This window comes from Tiliqua scincoides, chromosome 2 (genome assembly GCF_035046505.1).
Source record: "Tiliqua scincoides isolate rTilSci1 chromosome 2, rTilSci1.hap2, whole genome shotgun sequence".
In the NCBI taxonomy this organism is placed as follows: domain Eukaryota; kingdom Metazoa; phylum Chordata; class Lepidosauria; order Squamata; family Scincidae; genus Tiliqua; species Tiliqua scincoides.
Genome location: NC_089822.1, coordinates 9,854,701 through 9,877,127, shown reverse-complemented (window position 1 = coordinate 9,877,127; position 22,427 = coordinate 9,854,701). Strand labels below are relative to the sequence as shown.

The 22,427-nt window shown below is 45.0% G+C and overlaps 1 protein-coding gene across 1 annotated transcript in view; it reads right to left on the bottom strand.

Moving 5' to 3' along the window:
- DCC (DCC netrin 1 receptor) overlaps positions 1-22,427 on the bottom strand; it is a 634,807-nt gene that overhangs the window by 135,115 nt on the left and 477,265 nt on the right. Inside the window, exon 16 of the mRNA XM_066618048.1 lies at positions 8,024-8,119. Within this exon, the coding sequence (XP_066474145.1) occupies positions 8,024-8,119 (96 nt within the window). The remainder of the gene's footprint in view (positions 1-8,023; positions 8,120-22,427) is intronic.

Sequence of the window (22,427 nt, the reverse complement as noted above, 5' to 3'; positions counted from 1 at the left end):
TGGTTAGAGGTGTCAATTTCCACCTGTAAACTGAAGATCTGAAAGGGTTTTGCCAAAAGTGAAGTAATAGAAAAATTTATAGCTGTAATATTGGTGGTTTATATGGCTCCGGTTGAAAGGTAATGTGTGTTACACATTAAAGATATAAAACACTTTGCATCTTTCTTTTACATCCTTTTTCTCCCTTGGGGCACCTGTACTTTGGAAGGCCTGTTGTATATGGGAGACTGAAACAGAAAGCCAGTCTAGCAATATTAATGGTTAGATTCCATCAAGATAATTTAGTTTTTGAAACTTCTCATAGCTGAGCACCAAAAGCAGTTTTCGCTAACCTAATATATTGATATCTGAAAGCACCCTAAATACTTGATCAGTTCTCATCCCCAGAATATTCCCATTTGCTAAAGTTGACATAGAGACTTCTGTCACTGAGTGATAGCATTTTCTCACTAAAAGAAACAGAACATGTTTCTGGGAAAAAAAAAAATGTTTTGTTTTTTTAATGCAGCTCTTTTAGTTTGTAAAGCCAGGAGCATTTTGCCCAAAGGCAAAAGTCCCCCTTTACATACACACAGAGCTATCAGTGTCTGAAGGGACAGGTGCAGAGGTTCAGCCTGTCCGGAGGCCACTTCCTTTGACCTAGAAGTGTGTTGTTGTTTTTTTCCAGTTCCTGGATAAGTGAACATAAGAACATAAGAACAGCCCCACTGGATCAGGCCATAGGCCCATCTAGTCCAGCTTCCTGTATTTCACAGCGGCCCACCAAATGCCCCAGGGAGCACACCAGATAACAAGAGACCTGCATCCTGGTGCCCTCCCTTGCATCTGGCCTCCTGACATAGCCCATTTCTAAAATCAGGAGGTTGCACATACACGTCATGGCTTGTACCCCATAATGGATTTTTCCTCCAGAAACTTGTCCAATCTCCTTTTAAAGGCGTCCAGGCTAGACGCCATCACCACATCCTGTGGCAAGGAGTTCCACAGACCAACCACACACTGAGTAAAGGAATATTTTCTTTTGTCTGTTCTAACTCTCCCAACACTCAATTTTAGTGGATGTCCCCTGGTTCTGGTGTTAAAGTGAAAATCGGTTATGGTTACTTTGGGACAATGTCCATGTTACTTGGATCTGCATTTGGAATATAAAACACAAGTGCACCCCATTAGGTGAGCATGCACAGTGACCCCACCTGTCTTCCAAAGAGCTCAGGGTAAGCCATTTTATCTTTTTTATTCCACTTTTTATCTTCATAACAAAACCTGTGAGGCAGGTTGGGCTGAGAGACACTACCTAGTGCAGGGTAATCCAGTGAGCTTCATGGTTAAGTAGGTCTCTGTGGCCATAGTCCCATCCTCTTTCCTTTATGTCATACTATCTCTTACACTGGACTGGCTCTCTTAAGTATATGTCTCTTCAAAAATCATGCCAGCAGGAGGTAGGGAAAGAAGAATTATGACTCCACTACTGAGCTCTTTCTGGAAATCACTCAGGGCTAATTCTACATGGATGTGACTTTTACACTTAACCAGGGTGGGGATGTACCAGTACTTAAGTATGATCGTTGTTGTTGCTTTTGACATGATAATTGTATGACATGCTTACGTCCCATACTCAAATAAAAGAGGACATGAATTGGGGCTACCCCACTTATCCTCACAATCACCTTGTGAGGTAGGTTAGGCTGACAGACAGTGACTGGTCCAAAGTGACCCAGTGAAATTCAAGATGAGTTGAAACTTGAACTCCGATCTCCCTTGTCAACATCTCCACCAGTCTCACCCAAGGATGGATTCAAGGGGGCATGGGTGCATTCCCCACCCAAAATGTCATGCCAGTGGGGAGCAAAGTTGGGTGCCAGGGGAACACCCATTGGGCTAAGCTGAGTTACAGTGGGAGCCCAGGTCTGTCTGGCAGGTAAATCTAGGCTACAAGTCTGGGCATGAGCCCAGGTCTACCTGCCCAGCAAACTTTGGCCATGGAGGTCATAAGCTCAATCAGGAGTCCAGGTCTACCTGGTAGGTAGATCTGGGCCCAAGCCCAGGCAGGAGTCCAGGTAAACCTGCCTGGTTGACCTGGGCTCTGGAGTTAAGGTAGTGCTCATGTCCCCTGTCCCCCGCAACACAAACACTGGATCTGTCCTGGTCTCACCACTACATCAAACTGGTTCTCAGGTTGGGAACATGATGCCTACAAAGTGAGCATCAGGTAAGGGAACACAGAGATACTCTGTTTTTTTGCTGCTACTGCCAGTGCTGCAGAATGGCACGTACTGATGGAACCTAGGTCTTGAACACACATAAGAAAACAACCTACACCTCTGCACAAGAGCTATGCAACTAGGCTCAACACCATCATTTTCAGAAAAAAATGTAGATTTGAAGCGAATGTCAGGGTTCCTTCTGAAGTGAAGCACCTGTGAATTTCAAGAGAAGTCAAATAAGTTTTGATAAGACCAGCGCAATACCTCTGGAGGCATCTGCATATCCTGACTACAAACACTCAAAAACGTGCAACATCCAAACGAGGTTTGAAAAGTGTCTTCAAAGCTACGCCTCACAGCTCTACACCATGACCAATTTCACTGGCACAATCAGACATTTGTCTTGACTCTCTTATGGCAGAAGAGCCCCCACACATAGAAAGCTTGACAAATTCTCTTTTGCAGTTACAGCACAGCAGCCGTGACAGTCTGGAAAGAGAAACTAGCTCAGCGAGCCCAATTAAAATGACTCCTTTACTTTGTAGAAGGCATCCTTTCGAAGGATTGACCCGTGCCACTGACTTTCTTCGAGACTTTTTCCAGAGGGGTGAAGCACTATGGTGGAGATTCCCTGTTGAAAGTAACAGTAGTCATACAATGCAAGGCCCAAGGCTGGAGCCTTGTGGGACTAGATGCTCCTTAGGCCAGTTCTTGCAAGGGGAAGCTAAAGTTAAAAAAGCATTTCTTTCACACTTAAAAAACTTTTTGCTTTTTAAAAAATCTCACTGGTTAGGCCTACAAACAACTGTTGATATAATACTCGTATAACCACAAAGCACAAAACACCTTTGAAAAAAAAGAGAGTTCCATATATTTTCAAAACAAATGAGTTCTCAGAAAGGTGTCAGAAATATACATACACTCAGCTGGAGGTGCTGACCTGTGCAACCACGAGAGAAAAAAGAAGCATTATGAGAAAATACCCACATGCTTATTAATGATATTGGAGTATGCACTGTCTTTGGAGGAGGTTTGGGGGGTTTTCTTTTGAGAGGGTTAAAGAAACATTAAAAGCTTTTCTATCTTTAGGGCTTTCCAAGATTTTGCTTGAAAATGGGAATACTTCACAAAAGTCATACTAACAAGTAATGATTTGCCACCTGGAGCAAACCTATTGTAATTTGGTCTGGTTATTCCTCATGAACCAGCCTTCTCATTCTGTCACTTCATCTTTTGGTTTCCTTTGCTCTCAGTGACATGACCTTCCTCCCTCTCAGGGAGTCCTGAACAAGATGGGTGGATGCACAAGGGACAACAAACTCAACCAAATCACAAGTGTTGCTCCAGTGGAAACAAGACACCAAATGTAACATTTCTATGGCATTTTTGAAGGTTCAGAGCATTTTATATACATTGTCTCAGTCATCCTTGCAACGACCCAATAGGTCCATATTATCCTCAAAGGGAAGGGTTGAGATGCCTGAGGCTAAGCGAGAGTGACTTGTCCAAGGCCATCTGCTGAATTCATGGCAAAGGCAAGATTCCTTGGAGTTCTACTGAGCCATCAACAGAAATGATCTCTCCTGTGTTCACTGAATGCAAGAAGTGGGGGGTGCAGCTTCTCTGGTTAAATGATGCTCCTCTCTCTCTCTCTCTCTCTCTCTCTCTCTCTCTCTCTCTCTCTCTCTCTCACACACACACACACACACACACACACACACACACACGCACACACACACACAGGTAATGCTTCTCTGGGCAGTCACACATTCAAAGTTTGTCTGCTTAGGGCAAAGCTAAACCAGGGAGAATTTGTCCGTGCAATTTCAAACCCCAGATGACCAGGTTCCCAAGTCATGTAGAAAAACCCTCTATGCATTTGGCTCCGCTCTATGCAAACAAACACCAAATGGGCAGTTGCCTGTGGCATGGCCAGTGGATGCTTTGATGCAGGAGGAGATGACTAATGGATGTGATCCTGCTGCTCCCCCCCCCCCCCACATGTTCTTGGACCGTGGAGATAAATTTGTCTTAACAGGGCTTAGTTTGACCCTGACACTCTCACTGCAAACCACAAGATTCTAAGATGATTCTAAGACACACAAGTAAGCAGCATTGTCCTTTCCAGGAATTTTGTTTCATGCTTCAAAACGACAAACACACGGCCCAATCCTATGGACGTATTGTGCTGGCCTATGCGGCGCATTCCGCTGGTCTATTTCCTGCCTAAGGCAGGGGGTTGGACTAGATGAACTATCAGGCTCCTTCCAACTCTATGATTCTGTGCTTCCAATGCACTTTGCAGCTGTTGCAAATGGGACCTTGCCAGAACACGCAGCCTGGCCGCTGCCGCGAGGCCCAAGCAGCTGAGTCCATGTGAAGGCAGCTCAAGTCCACTGCTAGTGCAGGTAAGGCTACGCAGGGGTTTGGAGGGAAGAAGAGAGGGCTGGAACGGGGTGCGGGTGGGCAGAACAGGGAGGAGGGCAGATCAGGCCCTGGAAGGATGGGTTTGGCGGCAGCAGTGCCCATCAAATCCTAATCGCCTTTCAGGTCCATATCCACCTTCATGGATCAACGCTGGTACAGGTGTAAGCTGATCCCCAGCGGCAGATGGGGCTTACCCTGGAGCAACACGTTCCCTTACCCTAAGAAACCTCCACATGCCTTAACTTCCCCGGTGGACGCCGCACTGGCACTGCTGCAGAGCTGTGTGGGGAGTTGCAGAGCACTGGGCTGCACCTTTTCTATCGCACTATCTTCTAAGATTATGCATGAAGATACCTTATTGAGCTGGACCACTGGTTCTCCTAGCTCAGTACTGTCGGTCTGCTTCAATGGGCAGAAGCTCACCAGCATCTTGACTGGATATAATTCTAACTAGAGATGCCAGTAATTGGCCTGGGACCTTCTGCATGCAAACCCTGTGTTCCAGAACTGAGCCAATCCTGAAATTATGTCCATCTTCTATTGCATCCATCATCTTTTCGGCCTTTTTGGCCACACTAGACGCTGTTCCAGAACCACCATTCAGAGCGCGATACCATAGTCTTTTGAGACTGAAGGTTGCCTACTCTATTGCAGGGGTCTCCAAACCCCGGCCTGGGGGCCAGATGCGGCCCTCAGCAATCCTCTATCCGGCCCACTACCAGCCTCTTGTCCCCTGAAAGCCATTGGCCCACTCAACTGAACATGACCAGAACTATGCTCTGATTGTTCCTGGAAGGCGTTCTGAGGGCCAGAGAAGTTGAATGAATGAGCCCATTCATTCATTTACTCACTTATCTAAGTTCCATCTTAAATTTATTTATTTAAATTTTATATTTAAATTTTTTTCCAGCCCTCAACACCATGCCAGATAATGATGCGGCCCTCTGGTCAAAAAGTTTGGAGACCCCTGATCTACTGCAAGCTCAAATTGCTAGCAATATGTGCAATGGAAAGATGATTTGTGGGAAAGGATGTAGATGACACTGGTCACCGTTTCCAGCTGAGTAAAATGTGCAATGAATTAATATTAAAAAAAAAATACATCATCTGCAAGTGAGACCTCAGTGCCTGACCTTTGTCTATGTCTCCAACTTTTTCAGGCTACAGCATATTAATTTCAACTTAGCAAAAGTTAAAAATGAGAGGAAAAATAACAAGACCCTTTTTTTTTTTTGGGTGAAAGTATTATAATTGCTATGACGTGGGCTTTAAATATGAAAATTTTGTCCAGGTCTGGCATTTTGAACCTGCTAGAGGAGAGAGCATTGTCATAAAGTTGCATGTAGTTTATTGCCATTGGGGGAAATGTGATATTTCTGAGAAAGAAAATCATTTTGCTCTCTTACTGGTCCTTCAGTTTAAATCTAGATAAAGGCACAGTTGATTTATTTTAGCATGGAGTCATATTGATCAGATTTTTTCTTGCTGCCTTCCAAAAATGTCCATGGAAGACAGCTCACCTCCTCATATCAGAAAGATGAGTCGTGCTACTGAACAACATGAGAACTGCTTCCACACATGGCTGGACGTCATATCCTGTGCCACTCTCTGTAAATTCTCCTATAAAGAAGAACCACGCTTGCTAAGTAAACGTCATTGTTCCTTTCTTCTCACATGAGTACTACTGGGTTCAAATAGTCACTCAGAAAGGAACTATGTCGATTGTCTGACACATGTGGTTCTTCTGTGTAGATTTTCCCATAGCAGCATAAACTAGAGGTAGCCATGTGCAAAAGAATCCATGTCATTCTAGCAACATATGAATCTGCTCAGAATGTAAACACACTCGCACTAATACATCTCCATTTGTTTTACTAGCAGTAGTAGAACATTTAATATGCTTTGTGTACTAAATAGATTGCACAGTTAACAGACTATTTCCCCAAAAAGGAAGCTAGATTAGTGCAAGATAAACAAGGGCTTTCTGTGTTTTTAAATTCCCAGTGATCCAGGCTTTTCCAAAGGTGATCCAGAAGCACAGATGGATTCAATTCATATCCTAGGGCATATCCTGCATAACTGCTGGATCCAAGCCCCGCCTCCTGCTCCCCACCTGCTTGCCCTGGAGCCACCCACTGCCTGTCCTCCCCCTGCCCGGGAACGACTCCCTTCCACCTCCTCCCCACCTACCCCAGAGTCTTGCATCAGCCAAGCTCAGCCGATGCAAAACCCGGAGCCTCCGTCAGCACAGAGGCTTATTCCAGCCTCTGCAGCCTGGCGCACCTCCACGGACTGGCCTAGCCGACTCATGAGGAGGTGCAAACATGCTTTACGGCATGTGTGCGACCCTCCCGGGTCGGTGCAAGGGACTTGTGCTGGCCCAAGTGCAGCTCAGGATTGCGCTGCATGTGCAGATTACAGAGTTACAGAAACTTCAGGACATTAGAAATACAAGGGAATGGAACGGGAGGTAGATGAAGGTTATGTTACCATATCTCCTATGTCTCACAACTTCATCCCCAAACATAGCCTTAAGTGTGGCTGCACAAGTTGTCCTATAGGGATCTTAGGAGCATTTAGTCAACAGATCTGATGCATGCAAGGCAGAATGGAGACTCTGCATAGTACCCAGTGATTCTCCTCCTGTTTGTTTGACAAAAGCAAATGCTTTCAAATGGGGGAGTGTTGCGAGGGTACAAAATCTCTCCTGCCTCCCTCACAGTATCTTTTTCCCTCAGGTGCCATTTTTGTCATTGCTGGTTTAGACCTAAAGCATCAAACTGGAGATGTGATTGGACGTGAGGCTGGTATTATGAAATGAGAAGAGGATTTCATGCAAGGCCCTGCATTCTCTAATTCTGGCCCTCCATCTAATTCTGACATGCAGTTCCATCACAAGAAGGGGATAGTGTATAATGCAAATCCCTTTTTGTCTAGCACGCAAGACAAGAATAACTCAATTTTTCCTGAAGCAAGTTTGTGCAGCTCAAAAGCTATATAGTAAAGGGTTAATTCATACATGTATCTTTTTCACTGGATGACTACAACATCCCATGATGACCTGAACATGTGAACATCACAGATCCAACTTTACTGAGACATTTATATTGCATTGATGCCAACCCAGATGCTACACGCTTCAATGGACTCAGTTCACACATTAAACTCCCACTCATTAGTAGCTGAGAATTCAAGTGATGTACATGCATGTGCAAGTTGACATGGCTATTCAGTGAGTATTGCCCCCAAAACCAGTGCACAAAAGTCATCATCAAAGATGCTGTTACAAAACAAATGCATCAACTCACCTTACACATCCATTCACTGCTTCCCAAGCACATGCATCATTAAGATAGAAAGACAAAGGTAGTAAAGGGTCAATTTCAACTCACCTGTCAGAGATCTGGTAGTGGCACTCTCATAGAGAGGAACACCCTCCCCGGCATTATTAAATGCTTTCAAAGATATCACGTAGTGGGAACTTGGTTCTGTAAGGAAAGCAGACATGATCCCATTAAGGATTTAATGGCTTACACTTACCATTTTGAAGCGGATTTTGGCAACAATCTTGTATATGCTCACAAGGATCAAGGGGGCTTAAAATAGGTTGTGTTTAAGACTAGAGCCTTGGTAATCAATCACGGTAATGTGCTAAAACGATGTCCCTTTTTATCTGGTGATGTCTTAGCCTCTGTTTTTTGTCCTTCTTCCTGGATTGGAAAAGGAAGCAAAAAAAGATGCATGGAGGAGAGGAGACCGGTGCTCTAGCTTCATCTGTTCCATCCCTCCTTCCCTTTCCAGGTCAAGAAGCAGAGGGTGGGTACTCTCTGCCCAGTGGCGAACCTCCCATAGACTTGATGAAACAAATGCCCCAGGCATGCAGCTTTAGGACCCCGCGGAAGCCTGCCCCACAGAAGCCTCACTTAAAAGGGTTATAAACTATGCTTCCAATTTACTGGAAGCACAGTTTAAAATGTCAGGGAACCTCAGAGAGGCTTCCCAGACGCATCCTAGAGTCATGTGAGGTACCGTGCGCTCCAGGTAAGTGAGGGGGGTAGATTTGCACATGGGGGGCAGCAGCAACCCACGGGGAGGCACCATCTTGGACCTTTGCCCCGGGACACAGGGCTGGGGAGGTTCGCCACTGTCTCCACTAACTTGCTTCCTTGACTACCACCTGAGTTGGTCTCATGAATGGGCCAGCCCCTGAATATGAGACAACTTCATGTGTTATTTTGACATGATGACTATAACATGTAGTCAGGCTCTTAAATACTACCAAGACCATTTGAGTAACAGGTCATTTCTATTCTCATAACTGTGAAGGTATACTATAAGAGCAGTACAACTTTTATACTATGAATTGCTTCCTGGTTTACAGAGGCGATCAAGCCCTCGCCTTGGAAATTCCTTTGGGAAATGAGATATATTGGTAACGTTCATTTTAAAACTTTCCATCTTACTTAAACCAAGAGCTTCTGAAGTGCTCAGCTGCCTAAATAATATGGATCCCCTTGACTTGATTTCCAAGCACTGCATATTTCACAAGAGCGCGGCAGAATAAAGTCTTATAATTTATGGAGTATTGTACTAATGAAAACGACTGATTGTCCCAGGATATATGTTCACATTTAGCAAACTATATTTTGTGGTGCTTGACTAACCGAGCTGTGAGTTCTTTTTCCTGTTTTTTTTAAATCTGTTCTAAAATGTAGCTTCGTGAGTGTTAATGCCATTTATACAGATAGTAAAAACACAAGTATCTTGGGCAAAATCCAGCCAACAGTAAGCACTTTTAAAGTCCCACTGATTTCAGTGGAAGAGACAACCATGTGCTTCATCTTTCTTGCTGAAATCAAGGAGATTCAAAAGCACTTAACCTGAGCATATTGTTAGCAGAGCTGGAAAAATTAACCAGTCCTACCCACAGTAAAACTGACTTTAGCTAAGAGCTTTACTGGCACAAAGAAAGAACTGCAGCCATCGCTACAAAGGCAGAAACAAAAAGTCTGGAAAATAAGTTGTCTTGAAACCAGAAGTGAACATAAGAACATAAGAACAGCCCCAGTGGATCAGGCCATAGGCCCATCTAGTCCAGCTTCCTGGATCTCACAGCAGCCCACCATATGCCCCAGGGAGCACACCAGATAACAAGACCTCATCCTGGTTGTGAAGCTTCAGGTTGTGAACCCACAAGTGGGTTGTGATAGCTTCAGGGAGCGGTTCTGAGGTGTGGGGAGGCCCACAGAGGGGGCCGCAGACTCTCCACATCCTCCAGAGGGCCGTAGTGCCCCCAGGTATGTTAAAAAAATCTCTTTCTTTGTGGAGGCAGTGGCACAATCCCAGAAGGCCACTGCTGCCATTGCGACATTGCCACCCCCTTAAGGGGATAGCGACCTTTCCCCCCTGGCTAGAGGGTAGCGATGCCCCAGTTTGGGAAATGCTGCTTTCAACAAAATAGAGTAGAAGATTTGTAGGCAGATGGTTCCTGGGTCATATGACGTCGAACTGGGAAAGACTTTCTCTGGAATCTCAGAAAAGCCACTGTCAGTATCATCTATATAATTCTACCAGAGGCATCATGGTAGAAACTAGTAAGCAACAAGACTTTCCTCTACCTCATCATATTCTACTAATTCAAATTTGAATTTATATTTGCATTCCATTATTTTTCCAATGTACCAAATTATGAACGCTGTATTGGGCAAGCTCCTATCACAAGAACTGCTCCAATAACTCCCGATTCCTTTCCTGAAATCAATGAACTGGAAAAGGGATCCTCACACTGCAGTTCATCTTATTCCAGGCAGGATTGGTTCAGCTGGCTGTCAAATGATTGTAGAACCTACACGGCTGTGTATCCTACAATGGGCTGTTGCATGTTCTGATGTGTGCTCTTCATTATTGCTGAGGTCTGCAGTTCATTCATGGCTGCAAATGTGAGTTCTCTGTGGCCTTAACTCTTTCACTGGGCAAAGACTCCTCTCTGGACATCAGGTACAAACATGCCAAATTTCTATGCCAAGGAAGGAGCAGGAGATTATAAATAATCATAATGGATTATGATTATAATCATAAGATTATAATCACAGTATGGATTATGAAGGCCCACACCATCTGTGAGCATGCACTGAATCTCTGATGAAGGAGAAGCCACAAAAGCTTACACTAAAATAAATATGTTTGTCATTAAGGAATGGCACCCTGACCCTGCTGCAACTGCAAACTAGTCTCCCTACTGGAAGGGAAGGTGATAGGGCTTGAGAAGGCACACCTTTCCAGGCTGCAGCTCATTATGGAGGATGAAGAGTTCCTAGACAAGAGAGAAAAAAACTCTCCATGAAGCAAACCAGAAGGAAGGGCTGTCTGCTGAGGAAGAGGAAATACTAGTGGAAAATGCAGATGTATGGAAGCACAGCAGAAGAACAAGAGAATCAGAAGATATTCTATGCACAGGAGCTCAGCTGAGCAACCAGGTTCTTATTGTGGAGGATAATTCATGCTCATATGGACAAGAGTTGCCATACCAAGGTTCACAAACCAGGGAAGAGGATTCTCATTTACCCAAGGATGGGAGGAGGGTATCTAGAGGACCTAATACTCATCTGAAGAAGGAGGGTACCTAGAGGACTTCCTACTGAAAGGGAAAAGGCAGAACTTGCAAAAAAATAAATGATACCTGGACACCTTGGAAACAAGGGGAAAGGCTGGGTATAAATGACATCGACAATAAAGAAAGCTAAAGATGGTCAAATGTGTACCGTGGGTTTCAGGAAAGCTGATTTTAATGGGCTCAGATGAAAATTAAGACTGAAAGCCTAAATTTACATACTGGAGGTCAAGTCCCATTGAACCCAATGGGTCTGAGTAAACATGCATAGGATTGCGCTGCAAGTTTTATGGCACAGGAAAAAGAAACAATCCAAGAGGAAGGGGATATTTAGAAAAGAGAGCTACTAAAGGCACAATTGCAAACAGTTCCCATAAGAAGAAAGGTTGGGACACATCTAAGGAAACCTGTGTAGCTGCACAAAGAGCTTTCTGAAAAGTTGAGAAACAAGAGAAACATGTACCATGACAGAGAACAAGAGAAACATGTAACATGTATCTGTGACAGATCAGGAGAGAGATCTTGGGGTGGTGGTGGACAGGTTGATGAAAGTGTCGACCCAATGTGCGGCGGCAGTGAAGAAGGCCAATTCTATGCTTGGGATCATTAGGAAGGGTATTGAGAACAAAACGGCTAGTATTATAATGCCGTTGTACAAATCGATGGTAAGGCCACACCTGGAGTATTGTGTCCAGTTCTGGTCGCCGCATCTCAAAAAAGACATAGTGGAAATGGAAAAGGTGCAAAAGAGAGCGACTAAGATGATTACGGGGCTGGGGCACCTTCCTTATGAGGAAAGGCTATGGCGTTTGGGCCTCTTCAGCCTAGAAAAGAGACACTTGAGGGGGGACATGATTGAGACATACAAAATTATGCAGGGAATGGACAGAGTGGATAGGGAGATGCTCTTTACACTCTCACATAATACCAGAACCAGGGGACATCCACTAAAATTGAGTGTTGGGTGGGTTAGGACAGACAAAAGAAAATATTTCTTTACTCAGCGTGTGGTCGGTCTGTGGAACTCCTTGCCACAGGATGTGGTGCTGGCGTCTAGCCTAGACGCCTTTAAAAGGGGATTGGACAAGTTTCTGGAGGAAAAATCCATTATGGGGTACAAGCCATGATGTGTATGCGCAACCTCCTGATTTTAGAAATGGGTTAAGTCAGAATGCCAGATGTAGGGGAGGGCACCAGGATGAGGTCTCTTGTTATCTGGTGTGCTCCCTGGGGCATTTGGTGGGCCGCTGTGAGATACAGGAAGCTGGACTAGATGGGCCTATGGCCTGATCCAGTGGGGCTGTTCTTATGTTCTTACCAGAAGTGGAAGGAGGGACAGTTAACAAAGGAAAAATACGCAAGCATAGTCTGCTCCTGCAGGGCTGATGTCAGGAAGGATAAATCACAGAGTGAACTCAGGCTGCCAAGGGAATGCCAAAAATAAGAAAAAAGGGGTTTCTTTCGGGGGGGGGGGGATTATGTCAGAAAGACAGTGACATGCAGTGAGGTCCAGGCTTGGGAAGGCAATTCACACTCACTCTCCCCCCTGCCTCCACCCTTAAAATCAGTCTCTGAAACACACACTCCCTCTCCCCCATCCCCTGAAATAAATCAAGATCAGTCTCTGGAACACACACACTCTCCTCCCCACCAGAAGTAAATAAAAAAAAAACCTTGCCCCACTCAGAGCCAGGGAGAGTTGGGCACAGACCCCCTAAATCAGTAGTTCTCAAACTGGTGGGTCTCGACCCACAAGTTCATGTAACACTTCCCCTATCCCTTTAAGGGACGGGGGAAGGGAAGGGAGGCACTGACGCAATCCCCAAAATTAAGTCACTAAGGGGGGCAAGGGGGTGTGCTTTGGATTTACTGTGAACGATGTAGGGCTGCAGCAAGCTGCAGGAGGTGCAGGGAGCTCTGCGCAGCCCCCCCAACTCTTGGAATCTGCAATAAAAGCAGGTGCCAAGCACCTCCTGCAAAACCAAAGTGCTTTGTGTCTGCTTTTAGATTCCAAGAGTTGGGGAGCACTGTGTAGGGCTGCTCAGGGCTCCCCACATCTTCTGCAGCCTGCTGCAGCCCTACATTGTTCACAGTAAGTCCAAAGCACCCCCTCTCCCCCCTTAGCAACACGATCCTGGGGGTTGCATTTCCACCCGAGCTCCTCCCCTACAAGAACTTATTGAGGGATTAAAGCTCCCTCCAAGTTTGAGAAATGTTGGCCTAAAGCAACCAAAAAGCTGCCTTTCCAGGTGCTATATAGAATGGCCGTTTGCGCAGACTCCCTGTTGAGTGGAGACAATGGGGAAGTAGTAACAGCTGGAGAGAAGACAGAACTCCTTAAATCTTATTTTGCATCTGTCTTCTCCTACAAGGGGAAGTTGGCCCAACCTGACAACTGTTGCACTAATGAGAATTAGTGCACTGGGGGGTATTACACCTCAAGAAAGGTAAAGAGGTGGTAAAGAAACAATTAGTTATTTTAAATTAAGCCCCCCAGAACCAGATACTACACTCCAGTAACTGAAGGAGTTTCTGGTTGGACTAGATATTCTCCAAGTTCCCTTCCAATGCCAGCATCCTGTGATTGTAAAGTGTTACAAAACTCTTTGTTGATTTGCTGCAACAGACTAATATAACTACCCTCTAGAATGCATTGAACATGTGGATATTAACATTTGAAGACGGCTACTGAATTGTAGTGCAATCCTCTTCCCTCTTTAGTCATGGTTTAGAGATGGAACAAAACTTTCTGGACAATGGTGATAGTTCTGGGATTGCTCAATCAGTGGCGTCACTAGGATTCGCATCACCTGGTGCGGGAGGCCTGCGTGTCACCCCATGCAGTGGGCGGGGCAACACCCCAGATGGTGGGCGTGGTGATGTACCATTGCCCCACCCCCACTGGTTTTTTGGCAGTACCTTTTGATAGAACACAGATATTTCAATGCAGTTTGTTTCATTGCATTCTGCATGAAATTATGCATTAATTGATATATAACATGATGGTATTATTCCTCCAAATTCTGATTTTAGTGATTTTGAAAACTTGGGGAGTCACACACAAACACACACACCGGTGTCAACTTACTAACACTTTATTGCAGCAGTTCTCATACTTTTAGCACTGGGACCCACTTTCTAGAATGACAGTCTGTGCAGGACCCATTGGAAGTGATGTCAAGGCCAGAAGTGACATCATCAAGCAAATTAAAATAATTATAAATAGTTAATTTAAAAGAAATAATTAAATAAGGGGGAGCCAGTCCTGTTCCACCAAGTGAGTTTTCTCTTAGTCTGCCTGCAATAACACCCCCCCAATAAGAATTAGTGAGATTTCCAGCCCTCCCCAGTGCCCAGCTTAAAGTCTTTCTATTTCAAGCACATCAATACAAAGACCCACCTGATTTTACAAGTCTGAGAGCCCAATCCTATGCATGTCTACTCAGAAGTAAGTCCCATTAGAGTCAGTTGGGTTTACTCCCAGGAAAGTGTGGGTAGGATTGGGCTGTGAGGGAAACTTTGCAGGTGCAAAATAGAAAACTTTCCCCTTACCAGTTCAAGCCTCTTTGTTGGTTCTTTCTAGTGGGGTGGGAGGCTGCCTTCTGGGGCTTTTGTTGCACTCCAGTCCCATTGGATCGGGACCATTCTGGTGTCCTCACATTCTTTGCCTGGCCTGACCACCAGCCAAGGCATGTCTGCCTACTTGCGAGTAAACACTACGTGAGGCTGCTTTGCTTCCCATAGGGCTCCATACACTTGCAGCTGGGGGGGGGAGGCACCTCCTTCTCAGGTGTTTTGGAGGCTGCATTCATTAAGAACATAAGAACATAAGAATAGCCCCACTGGATCAGGCCATAGGCCCATCTAGTCCAACTTCCTGTATCTCACAGTGGCCCACCAAATGCCCCAGGGAGCACACCAGGTAACAAGAGACCTCATCCTGGTGCCCTCCCCTACATCTGGCATTATGACTTAACCCATTTCTAAAATCAGGAGGTTGCGCATACACATCATGGCTTGTACCCCATGATGGATTTTTCCTCCAGAAACTTGTCCAATCCCCTTTTAAAGGTGTCTAGGCTAGACGCCAGCACCACATCCTGTGGCAAGGAGTTCCACAGACCGACCACACGCTGAGTAAAGAAATATTTTCTTTTGTCTGTCCTAACCCGCCCAACACTCAATTTTAGTGGATGTCCCCTGGTTCTGGTATTATGTGAGAGTGTAAAGAGCATCTCCCTATCCACTCTGTCCATTCCCTGCATAATTTTGTATGTCTCAATCATGTCCCCCCTCAGGCGTCTCTTTTCTAGGCTGAAGAGGCCCAAACGCCGTAGCCTTTCCTCATAAGGAAGGTGCCCCAGCCCAGGAATCATCTTAGTCGCTCTCTTTTGCACCTTTTCCATTTCCACTATGTCTTTTTTGAGATGCGGCGACCAGAACTGGACACAATACTCCAGGTGTGGCCTTACCATCGATTTGTACAACGGCATTATAATACTAGCCGTTTTGTTCTCAATACCCTTCCTAACGATCCCAAGCATAGAATCAGGCATTGGATCCCAAGCATTGGATCAGGACCATTCTGATGTTGGAGTACTCTCAGTCTGCCCTTTTGGATGGAGCAAAGCAAGGTTGCCTACTCGCGAGTAAACGCAGCCACGTGGTTTCACTTGCTTTCCATAGGGCTGAATAAGGACCTCCTTCTCAGGTGTTTTTTGGGGGCTGCATTTACTGGATCAGGACCATTCTGGTGTTGTTGGATTCCTCTCAGCCTGCCCTTTCCAACTATGGACTATGGCAAGTACGCCTACTCATGAGTAAACACACAATACTGCTCACTTTCACTTTCCATAGGGCTCCATGCATTTTTTCCTTCCGGTTTTTGGGCCATAACTTTTGAAGGAAAGGAGCAATTTCACTCTGGTTTTTTTGCATTGCACTCTGCTGAGAATTCTGCATCTGACAGTGTATGGCACCACCTAGTGGCTCATAAAGGCGTGATTTTAGCACGTCAACCCCCAGGGCGCGTCACCCCCCCAGGGCACATCACCTGGTGCGGCCCGCACCCCCTGCACCCCCCTAGCGACACCACTGTCCTCAATGCCTGTATTTCTAGCACTAACTGCATCTGAGAGATCTGGTGTATCCATGGTACTGCCTTTATTGACCAGAATGCTCAATTCAGAGATTGTGGGAGCAGAATTCAGATAACTTACTTTGCACCAGCAGGGTACAGAAGAAAATGTTAGCCTGAGCATTACTGTTCTTCAGTGCCAAGCCAATAATTGCCAGAAAGCTGTATTGCAGCTCAAAAGACCTGTCATGAGATCTGAAACAGACCACTGGTCTGTCTAGCTCTGTATTGTCTGTAGTAGCTGGAAGGTGTTCTGTAGAGTTTTAGTCAGAGGTTTTTCTTGGCCCTTTCTACAGAGGCCAGAGAATGAAACTGGGAACATCTGCGTGTCAAGCAGATGCACTTCCACTATGTAACAGCCTCTCCCCATGTGACATGGGGGAACTGTCCAGTCAGGGGCATGTGTTTACAATGTCAAGTCTTATAGCTCTTACAATCAGGAATTTGCTGTAGCACTTGGCCAGACTGGAAGCGGGTTGCTCATATGCTTGTGAGACTGACATTCTTGATACCAAATTCCATATTTCATTCCAATTTATAATCTCAGACATGCTCAGGATGATTAATCCTATTATTCAAATGCCAAATGAATCAATATTACTTATTTTACAATACTGCTTAATGATTCCCTACACCCATATTTTGTAATTACTTTTATGTCCTACACTGATACATTTGGTTAATGTTACTAACGAGATGGATGGCATGTTCGTTGCCAAAAAAAGGGAGCTAAACTTTAAAAAAAAAAAATGACTTCGTGAATAACTAGAGCAGTTATCCATTCATAACACTCGAGGGCAGACAGATCATTCTGATGAAATTATTCATTCTGTTGGCATTCACTGCAGCCTTATTGGCCAAGAAGAAATTATTTGGTATTCATGGAGATATTCGTGAATGCAGGGAAATATTCATGGAATTTCCACTGTTAGATTTCTGATGAAGGATGTGATTTACCCAGAATGAATTTGCACAGACTGCCCTCCCACAACTGTATGTGACAAGACAGGAGTGGTGGGGGGGGGGAACGGGGACAACTGCTGGCACTGAATTACCAACAGCTACAAACACAGAATTGCTGTCTCTATAGCAACTTGGCTGCACTCAAGAGCTACTCCTGGACCTCTGCTAGAAGAGGTTCAATGGATGCTTTCATTCATTGCTTGCAAGTCACTGGGGAGAGCAGTCTTGAGAGTCGATGAGCTCCTCTCCCATAAACTGGTTTTATCCCCGTTGTTCATGTCTTCTGGACACTCTGCACAACTCTCTTCATTCATCCCCATTATCTGAACTCTATTTACATTCACCTGTTGGAGGTAACAAATCTTACAAAGGTCTAGTTCTCGTTAGACTTTTTTCTCCTTGGGCGTGCACATATCCAAGTACAAAATATGCACTCATCCTGTTGGTATGGCAGACACATGCCATTCTGTGTGTGTTTGAGTGTAGGCATATTTACCATGCTCCACTATAAAATGCACCCCAGCTATGATTCATCACACAACTGAGTTGACCATGGATGGAAAAAAGAATTGGGCGTTGTGTGAGTGCATCTGATTAGATATCCAGAAATAAAGGAGTTAGGGGATTATTTTAGCACAAGAATGGTACATGTGAAATCTATCCATGGGTCTCATGAGGTTTTTTTGTATGTGTCAGGGACAAGCAGAAAATATTCCTTTAACCAGCATGTAATTAATCCTGTGAACTCCCTTGCCACAGGATATGATGATGGCCTCTGGCCCAGATGTCTTTAAAAGGGGATTTGACTGATTTATGGAGGAAATGTTCATCACATGCTGCAAGCCATGATGGGTATAACCAACCTCCTGGTTTTAGATGTAACATATCTCTGACATGTTAGATGCAAGGAAATGGCAACAGGATACAGGTCTCTTGTGTGCTCTGATCTGATGGGCCACTGTAAGATACAGGAAGCTGAACTAGATGGGTCTCCGGCCTGATCCAGCAGGGCTTTTCTTACATTAAGCAGGTACCGCATGGGTGCTAGCCCACCCAGCAGTCGTTTGCTGGAAGTGAGATTGGAACCTCAACTGTGAGTGGAACAGGCAGAAGATGTTGCTTAATTATCAGAAGGTATTGCTTAACCCATACAAGGATCAAGGTTGTGTGTATATGCTAGAGATGAGAAATGATGGGGGTATTTTCACCGTAAACAGAAAATATTAACTCCTCTCAACTCAGACAACCAGGTCAAAGGAAGATTTTTTATCAAGCAAGTGCAATCCACATCTTCAGGTAGAAAAGTGGAGACATCAGTTGGGTACTCACAGGAACCTGAACATCTCCACTAGCAGGAGGCTAAGGTGTTTGTGCTCTACACAAACATCAATCCTTCTTCAAACCTCTTTCTAGCTGATGTGATTCTTGTCGTTCTGCATTTTATATTCAATGTTATTATTTATACATCATGCATCCATACTGGCATGGATCACCCTGTGAACTTAGCAGCTAAGACAAGATTCAAACTTTCATTTCCCCAGGACAAGACTGGCACAGTGTACCCTTCAGTACAGGGTACTCTATGGTCAACTCTGTATAGCCTGTGTCCTCTTGGAAGCAAACGATCAAGCAGGCCAGCCCTGCCAACACTGTGCAGTATTACACACACACACACACACACACACACACACACACACACACACACACCCTGGAGGGAGATAACCAAAGACGCGATTTGCCTTTATCCTTAAGGAAGCTAAAGCAAAAACAAATCCATACTTTCTAAACCTAGAAGCTCTGAGAAAGCTTCCACTGGCGCATCTGCTAACCTTGTTTAGTGATTTCTTTTTCTGGAGCAGGTACATAATACAGTGAGAGTGATGCAAAGCAGACCTGAAACCCTTCTTAAGAACAGATCCCATTTTAAAGAATCCTTTAATCCTATTAGCTGCCTTTAATCATATTAGCAGTTCTCATTTATTTATTTTTTAAATACTGTATTAGCATAGCATTAACCTCCTACCATGGCAATGTTCACCTAAGTAGTTAATAATTCCCCTTGCTGTCCTGAACCAGGCAAGACTCTGCAAAGATGATGGTTCCTTTCCATCTCACAGCTGCTGCAGCTGTGGCTGAGATGGCTTCTGAAATAATCTTGCCTCTCGGGAGGGCTTAATCTGGGTTAATTAAACCCTTCTTCCAGTGTTAACCTCATTTTTTTACTCTGTTGTGATTTTGGATTAAAGCAAAAATGTAGAACTGGGGCAAGTGCCACATTTTCAAAGTCTGGAGAACTGGGGAACAGACACAACTGATTCTGAGTAGAGTTAGGTGACCCTAAATCCACTGATTTTAATGGGCCTACACTTGCCTAACTCTGCACAGGACTGAGTGGTAAATTGCCCAAGTCATAGGATGTTGCTGCTGAGCATCCTTGGGTTTCCTCTAACTTACAGCTTTTTTAGTTGTTTTGGATCTGTGTCTTGTAGTGTTGCGGGCAGAGTAAGCAGAGATAGTCTGTAGTCAGCAATAGCCATATTGTTATTACAGGGTGCCTGAGTCCATGCTCAGATGCACAGGGAAAACTATATTTTCTGGAGTCCTGGAACCTGGAATAGTCAGAAAGGGCCTCATCTAATCCTTCACATCCATCACAACTTTTAGGCACCTTTTTTTTTTGGCGGAAGGGAACACAAGAAGCTCAGTCTAATACATTAACACTTAAGAATAATATACTTCAACTGATACAAAAATGACATCAAGCCAGGCTGCAGTGAGACAAAAATGAGATGAGGAGGAAGCAATGAACTATTCAACCATTGACCAAATCTCTTGGGCTGCAATCCTATCCACACTTTTCTGAGAGTAAGCCACAGCAAACACAATAGGACTTACTATTGAGTAGACATGCATAGGATTGTGCCTTGGTGTCTGTTCCCAGGTTTACAAAGGCTGATCCTGAAGAATTTAGTGAATTAGGTATCTAGGTCAGATGCCATCACCACATCCTGTGGCAAGGAGTTCCACAGACCAACCACATACTGGGTAAAGAAATATTTTCTTTTGCCTGTCCTAACTCTCACAACACTCAATTTTATTGCATGTCCCCTGGTCCCCTGGTTATGCGAGAGGGAAAAAAACACCCCCCTATATGCTTTATCTACCCCCTGCATAATTTTGTATGTCTTAGGGTACAATCCTATCCTGTGCTGGAACAGGCAAGCCAGGAGGCTTGCGCTGTATCCAGCACAGGATAGGAGCCAAAAGCAGCTCAGCCAGAGGCAAGGGGGAACTTTCCCCCTTACCTCTGAGAAAGGCGCCCTTTCCCCTATGGTTTCCTTGGACTTGCACCACTTCTTGAGTGTCCGAGGAGAGCAAGCCCGAGGAGAGTGGAGTGGATTGTAGCCACTCCTATCTCCTCAGGAACATGGGTTGGGATCCAGCATAGCTGCCAAATCCCAGCCCCGCCTCCCGCTCCTTGCCTGCCCGCCCCTGGGGCCACCCACCGCTCACCCTCCCCCTGCTCTCTCCCACCTCCTCCCCGCCCCCCATCTACCTCAGAGCCTTGCATTGGCCCAGCAATCGTGGCATGTTTGCAACCCTCCTGGGCCGGCGCAAGGGACTTGCGCTGGTCCAAGTGAAGGGCTTGGTTGAGCCCTTTATCATGTCACCTCTCAGGTCCCTCTTTCCTAGACTGAAGAACCCCAAACTCTGTAGCCTTTCCTTTTAAGGGAGGTGCCCCAGCCCAGTAATCTTTTTGTCCACTCTCTTCTGCACCTTTTCTAGTTCCACTGTGTCCTTTTTGAGATGTGGTGACCAGAACTGTGAATTAGTTACCCCTGCCTCAATTTGGTATCCTGAACTATCACTAGCAGGCTTGATGTTTTCTTTAGCCATCTTCCACACAGTCTTGCTGTCTGGAATTCTTATCCCTAGAGGGCCTGGGTCAGTGAGGTGGTTGCCATAATTTCAGGGGCTGCTATAAGGAGCTGAGGGAGTGTCAATGCACCACATGGGTGCTCTTGGACCCAACCAGTTTTATCTCTGCCTGATTTATATTGACATTCAGGGAATTGTTCATAGAGAGTGATGAATACGGAGCCTGACCCAGGAGTCACCTCCATTTGATGAGTGTACTAATGCTTCACACTGGCATGAAACATCCATGGTTCTACAAAGGCCACATCTCCACAAAGCATTTCCACTGCGGTCAATGAATTAATACCTGAACGAGATGTCAAAACATCCAAAAGGTCTCAATGGTTCATCAGTGAACACAGTTTGCAAGGCCTAGGGGCACAGAGAAGTAACCCTTCTTTGAACTACCTGCTTTTAAGAAGATGTAATTCTGCTTTTCCAGTGCTATGATATATTTCAGAGGCATTTTTACACGGATATGGACACAAACGCTTTCTGAAAGAAGACTGTCAAGCTGAAAATTAGGGAGTTGGGTTCTCATTATAAATTCTCGCCGCTTCGCTAAACAATCCAGCACATTATATTACTGCAGTTCACGAGATTAACAGTAAATCCCATCTATGCAGTAGCTTTTAAGATGTCATCCCACCCTACCTCACACCTGCTCTCCATTTTCTCACATGAGACACATCCTGAATACATCAGAACTGAGTGGCAAGACTTCTGAGAGGCTGCCTGGAGCCCAAACACACTTACAAGCAAGTTCGACCCCCTGTGGAGCCTTGAACTTTAGCAACTCCCACGGTGCATGGAAAGCTCGGTTTGTTCAATGTACAATGTAAACCAAGCATTAAAAGATTCCTGCACGTGGCATATATGTTTGCAACTGAAGCAGCCAGTAGAACCTGAATGCGACAATGTTGAAAGGCAAGCAGTGGAGTTAATAAGGAGCAGACATATGGAGAAATTAATTACAAATGAACCACTGTCATCCAAGCGGTATAACAACTTTCGAGTAAAGGGCATCCACCACTTAGCCCTCTGTGCTAACAATGGTGTGCAAACTGCCAGGCATTCACTGGAGAAAAGAAAATGGTTCACAATACTTGAAATGTCTTGCTTTGTAAGGAAAAACAATCAATTGATAGTGGTTGTTTGACCAAGCACA